Raw genomic sequence first — 6,155 nt, forward strand, 5'->3', positions numbered from 1 at the left:
ACAAGCAGCATTATCTTCGTATAAAGTTGTTGGGCTATCATTAATCACTGGAAGACCACACTTTTCTTGAATATGTTGGATCATTGATCTTAGCCAAATACATTCTCGACTTGCTTCATGAATTGCAATAATCTCTGAGTGATTGGAAGAGGTAGCAGATAATGTTTGTTTGACAGATCTCCATGATATAGCAGAATTTCCATAAGTAAATACATATCCAGTTTGAGATCTACCTCTGTGTGGATCTGAAAGATAACCTGCATCTGCATATCCAACTAATTGTGGATTTGAACCATGTTGATAAAATAATCCCATATCAACCGTACCTCGAAGGTATCGAAGGATATGTTTAATGCCATTCCAATGTCTTCGAGTTGGTGCGGAACTATATCTTGCAAGTAAATTAACTAAAAATGCAATATCAGGCCGAGTGCAATTTGCAAGATACATCAGGGCTCCAATTGCACTGAGATAAGGTATTTCAGGACCAAGAATTTCTTCATTGTCTTCACAAGGACGAAATGGATCCTTTTGCACATTAAGTGATCGAACAACCATTGGAGTACTCAGGGGATGAGCTTTGTCCATATAAAATTGTTTCAAGACTTTCTCTGTATAATTTGACTGATGAATGAGAATTCCATTTGGCAAATGCTCGAGCTGCAGGCCGAGACAAAATTTTGTTTTGCCAAGATCCTTCATTTCAAATTCATTCTTTAAATATGTAGCGGTTATTCTGATCTCTTCAGGAGTTCCAACAAGATTTAGATCATCAACATAAACCGCAATAATAACAAATCAGGAGTCTGATTTCTTAATAAAAACACATGGACATATTGGATTATTCTCAAATCCTTCTTTCAATAGATATTCGCTAAGGCGTTTATACCACATGCGTCCGGATTGTTTTAACCCATATAAAGATCTTTGAAGTTTAATAGAATACATACTTCTAGATGTACTCAGATTAGAAGATTCAGGCATTTTATATCCTTCAGGGATTTTCATATATATGTCATGATCTAATGATCCATATAAATATGCAGTGACCACATCCATCAATTGCATATTCAATCTTTTTATAACTGCCAAACTGATCAAATATCTGAATGTGATTGCATCCATAACAGGAGAGTATGTTTCCTCATAATCAATCTCCGGTTTCTGCAGGAAACCTTGTGCAACAAGTCGTGCTTTATATCGCACAATTTCATTGCTTTCATTACGTTTACGTATAAATACCCATTTATATCCAACGGGCATTACACCATTTGGTGTTTGTATAATTGGTCCAAAGATCTCTCGCTTTGCTAGCGAGTTTAATTCAGCTTCAATAACTGATTTCCATTTTGGCCAGTCATCTCTACGTCGACATTCTTCAACAGTTCTTGGCTCAATTTCTTCATTACTTCTGGTAATGTCAAGAGCTATTTTATATGAAAATATGTTGTCGACAACAGTTTTATTTCTATTCAAAATTTCTCCTGTACTCATGAAATGTATCGAGATCTCGTTATTTTCAGGTACTTGTCCCTCTTCAAGGGAAGACATTTCATGAAATACCTCTTCAGGAGGTTCTTTCTCAGGAGATTTACTCTCTTCAGGAGCATCAATTACTCTTATGGCCTGTGTTGGTATGGACTCTTCAGGAGTACCAAATTCATTTTGTATTTTCCTCTTCCGAGGAATTTTGTCCTTAGCACCAATAGGCCGTCCACGCTTCAGGCGTATCTTAGATTCGCCTATTGCTATTTTGGCAACTTGTCTTTCAGGGACTGTAATCCTTGCTGGAACATTAACAGCAGGAATATATGATTTTACCACACCTTTAGTGTCAGTAAATACATCCGGTAATTGGTTTGCAACACTTTGCAAATGAATAATCTTTTGAACCTCTAGATTACATTCTTTTGTACGAGGATCAAATTGGGAAAGAGCTTTATTTTTCCAAGTAATTTCCTGTCGTGCTTCAAGCACCGACTTCTCATTACCCAATGTTGAAAAAATGGATTCGTCAAAATGACAATCCTCAGAACGTGCCTTAAACGTATCCCCTGTAAGAGGCTCAAGGTATCTGATAATAGATGGAGAATCAAACCCAACATATATCCCAAGTCTACGTTGAGGGCCCATCTTTGTACGTTGTGGAGGTGCAATTGGAACATATACAGTACATCCAAAAATACGAAGATGAGAAATATTTGGTTGCTGACCAAATGCAAGCTGTAATGGTGAATATTTGTGATATGTTGATGGCCTAACTCGAATTAATGATGATGCATGAATTATAGCATGTCCCCAAGCAGAAATAGGAAGATTTGATTTCATGAGTAAAGGTCTAGCGATTAGCTGAAGTCTTTTAATCAATGATTCAGCTAAACCATTTTGAGTGTGTGTGTGGGCAACTGGATGTTCAACATCTATTCCTATTGACATGCAATAATTATCAAAAGCTTGAGATGTAAATTCTCCTGCATTATCCAATCGAATAGTTTTAATTGGATAGTCAGGGAATTGTGCTCGTAGCTTAATTATTTGTGCAAGAAGTTTAGCAAATGCAGCATTCTAGTGGAAAGTAGACAAACATGTGACCATCGACTTGATGCATCAATTAAAATCATAAAATATCTGAACGGTCCACTTGATGGTTGAATAGGCCCACATATATCTCCATGAATCCTTTGTAAAAAAGATGGAGATTCAAAAACAACCTTTGAGATAGATGGTTTGATAATCAATTTACCTTGAGAACATGCAGAGCATGGATATTCATTGGGTAAGATAATCTTCTGATTCTTTAGGGGATGCCCATACGAATTATTAATTATTCGTCTCATCATTATTGATCCTGGATGTCCAAGGCGATCATGCCAAGTCATAAATATTTTGGGATCAATGCACTTCTGGTGCATTACAACATGTGATTCAATTGTTCTCATTTTTGTATAATACAATCTAGATGAGAGGGCAGACAGTTTTTCTAATACGAGCTTCTGGCTCGAAATTATTTTAGTAATGAGAAGATGCTCTTTATCGTCTTCGTTAATGGTTTCAATATGACAACCATTACGACGTATATCTTTAAAACTTAATAAATTTCTTCTGGATTGTGAAGAAAATAGAGCATCATTAATACAAAATTTGGTGCCATTAGGCAACACAATATAAACTCTTCCAGAGCCTTCAATTAGATTCGATAAACCGGAGATGGTATGAACATAGGCTTTACTCAATATTAGATTTTGAAAATATTTTTTATCCTTAAAAATTGTGTGAGTTGTAGCACTGTCAGCCAGACATACATCTTTATTATTCATCTCGGAGATAGAAAGTTCATCAATAAGACTCATGATTCTACAAAATATATAAAACTTTCATTACTAAAAAAATATTACAGAATAAAAATATTTTACAATAATATAAAGGAAATATATTAATTAAAAAGGAACACTTCCATGATCAACTCTACCACTAGAATCTTCAAAGAAATCAGAAACATCAAGATTTGTAATATCTTCTCCATCTATAGAATTTAAAGCATAGGATGGTTCAGCAAAATTTGTTTCAAATTTCTTTGTTTTTTCTTTTATGGAAGATTGGTATAAGTCAACCAAGTGCTTAGCTGTACGACAGGTAAGAGACCAATGTCCAGTCATACCACATCTATGGCATTCATCTTCATATTTCTTTACAAATTTATTTTGAGGACCTTTGCCCTTTTCTGAGTTGAACCACTTCTGGTGGTACGGTGTATATCTATTATTTTCCCTTTAGTGTGGTCACTTCTAAGACCTCCACTTCTATAGTTTTGCTTACCACATCCATGCCCTCTTTTTCTTTGAAAAGATGCACCATTCGCTTCTGGGAATGATGTAAATCTAGTACCATTCATTTCAGGGAATGATATAGAACCAGTAGGACGTGACTGGTGATTTCTTAATAAAAGCTCATTATTTTGCTCAGCTAATAGAAGACAAGATTTAAGTTCAGAATATTTCTTGAACTTTCGCTCTCGATACTGCTGCTGCAGGAGCACATTCGAGGCATGAAATGTAGTATATGTCTTCTCTAACAAGTCATCATCAGTGACTTTTTCACCACATAATTTCAATAGCGAGCTAATTTTAAAGAGTGCAGAGTTATACTCACTAACACTCTTGAAGTCTTGCAACCTCAGGTGCATCCAATCATGACGAGCTTTTGGGAGGATTACAGTTTTCTGGTGTTCATATCTCTCCCTTAAATCATTCCACAAAATAAGTGGATCTTTCACCGTTAGATACTCAGTTTTTAATTCTTCATGAAGATGGTGCCGAAGGAAAATCATTGCCTTAGCACGGTCCTGCAGGAACCCTTGATTTCCTTCTTTAATTGTATCTCTCAGGTTCATTGCATCCAGATGAATCTCAGCATCAATGATCCAAGATAAATAATTTTTCCCAGAAATGTCAAGAGCAACGAATTCCAATTTTGTAAGATTTGACATTTTCTACATATATAAATCAGGAACATAAGTATGTTTAATATTTCATATTCATTTTGAAAACTACAAAAAATATATTGAAAGACTTACTTGAAGTAGAGGACTATTAGCTTCAAGATCGTCAGAACTCTCGTGCTGATAACGTGTTATAGAACTATCGAAAAGGAAAGAGAAAGATAGATTTATTATAAAACTTTCTAAAAGGAGAGAGAGAGAGAGAGAGAGAGAGAGAGAGAGAGAGAGAGAGAGAGATAGAACTCAGAGAAGTTATGAAACTTATGAATTTCTTAAAAAATTCAACGATATATATAGGCGTACAAAGGTAACTATGCTAGCTTACTATGCAGTACTATACTGACACTATGCACTGTGCATATGTCGGCCATTTACTATGCCAGTTACTATGCAGTACTATGCTGGCACTATGCACTGTGCATTATGTCAGCCATTCACTATGCCAGTTACTATACAGTACTATGCTGGCACTATGCACTATGCATTATGTCGGCCATTCACTATGTCAGTTACTATGCAATACTATGCTGGCACTATGCACTGTGCATATATCGGCTAGCTCAAGGTGGTCATACAATTTATTTTACAACAATGTTATTTTACAACAATATTATAAATTTTTAGTAAATTTTTATAATTAAAAGCTCTACAAAGAAAAGTTTTATTTCTTACTTCAATTCGAAACAAGCAATTATATTTATTATGGAGCTTTTGTGGCATTTGTGCTATATGAAATTTTTTTCGGTTAAGTTGGTTTGCAAATTAGCAATGTTATTCTTTATTTTAAATTGTTACATTTATGTTAATATAACATATTTTAAATGTTTATATCTTTTCCACGGTAGGGCTTAGAGTAGGGATAAAAAAGTTAATATATTCAAATCCAAATTTAATATATAGGTGGAATCCTTCCTTCGTTAGTAGAAGATTTGGTTCCATTCATGTATTAAAGAGGGAATCTTGACCCTAAGCTTAATGAAAGAGACCACAATGATAAAGCAGCTACAATGATGTGTTATAACAATAAATTTAAAGAAGATGGTTGGTGATTTCAAATCAAAAATTTCAAATTCCACTCTACACATTGTGCGTTGTTTCACACTCCAATTAGGTAAAGGGTGGTTCTTTGCTGCTAGTTGATTTTGATGACAAACGAGATAAGTCTAGAGTGTAGCATGATGGACCCTGGACTTTTGACAAACAGTTGATATTGACTCAGGATTTTGATGGTCAATTACAGGTTCAAGAGATCAGGATGATTGAGGCTGACTTTTGGGTTTGGATCCACGATTTACCCCTCATGGTGTTTAATGACTACGTTGAGCGTTTAGTTGGGGAATCCCTTGGTCAGATCTTAGACCTGGATCTCAAGGAAGATGACTTAGCCTGGGGTGGATTTTTGAGGATTCGAATTAGATTAGACATCAGTAAGCCATTGCTAAGGAGGAAGAAGGTTTTGTTGGGTGATGGGCAAGGCTACTGGGTTCGGTTTACCTATGAGAGGCTTTCGGATTTCTACTACCAGTGTGGACATCTTGGCCATGGACACCGAGATTGTGATGTCTTCAAACAATTGGCAGTGAAAGAGTCATCGGCGGGTTTCCTATATGGACGGCAACTGAGGGCGACACAAATAGGTTTGAGTGCAAGGCGGTAG

At 35.7% G+C, this 6,155-nt stretch overlaps 1 protein-coding gene across 1 annotated transcript; it reads left to right on the forward strand.

Moving 5' to 3' along the window:
• Positions 1-2,019: 2,019 nt before the first annotated feature.
• Positions 2,020-6,155, forward strand: LOC122315475 (uncharacterized protein At4g02000-like). The gene is made up of 2 exons (XM_043131391.1): positions 2,020-2,070; positions 5,739-6,155. Exons 1-2 carry the CDS (start codon positions 2,020-2,022, stop codon positions 6,153-6,155), a joined length of 468 nt encoding a protein of 155 aa, XP_042987325.1.

The sequence above is a fragment of the Carya illinoinensis genome, chromosome 7, assembly GCF_018687715.1.
Source record: "Carya illinoinensis cultivar Pawnee chromosome 7, C.illinoinensisPawnee_v1, whole genome shotgun sequence".
NCBI classification, from domain to species: domain Eukaryota; kingdom Viridiplantae; phylum Streptophyta; class Magnoliopsida; order Fagales; family Juglandaceae; genus Carya; species Carya illinoinensis.

Coding starts and splice junctions, on each gene's coding strand:
- LOC122315475 (XM_043131391.1), top strand. CDS start 2,020: ATGACAATCCTCAGAACGTGCCTTAAACGTATCCCCTGTAAGAGGCTC. Junction 2,071..5,738: donor TCCCCTGTAAGAGGCTCAAG/GTATCTGATAAT, acceptor GGTCAATTACAG/GTTCAAGAGATCAGGATGAT.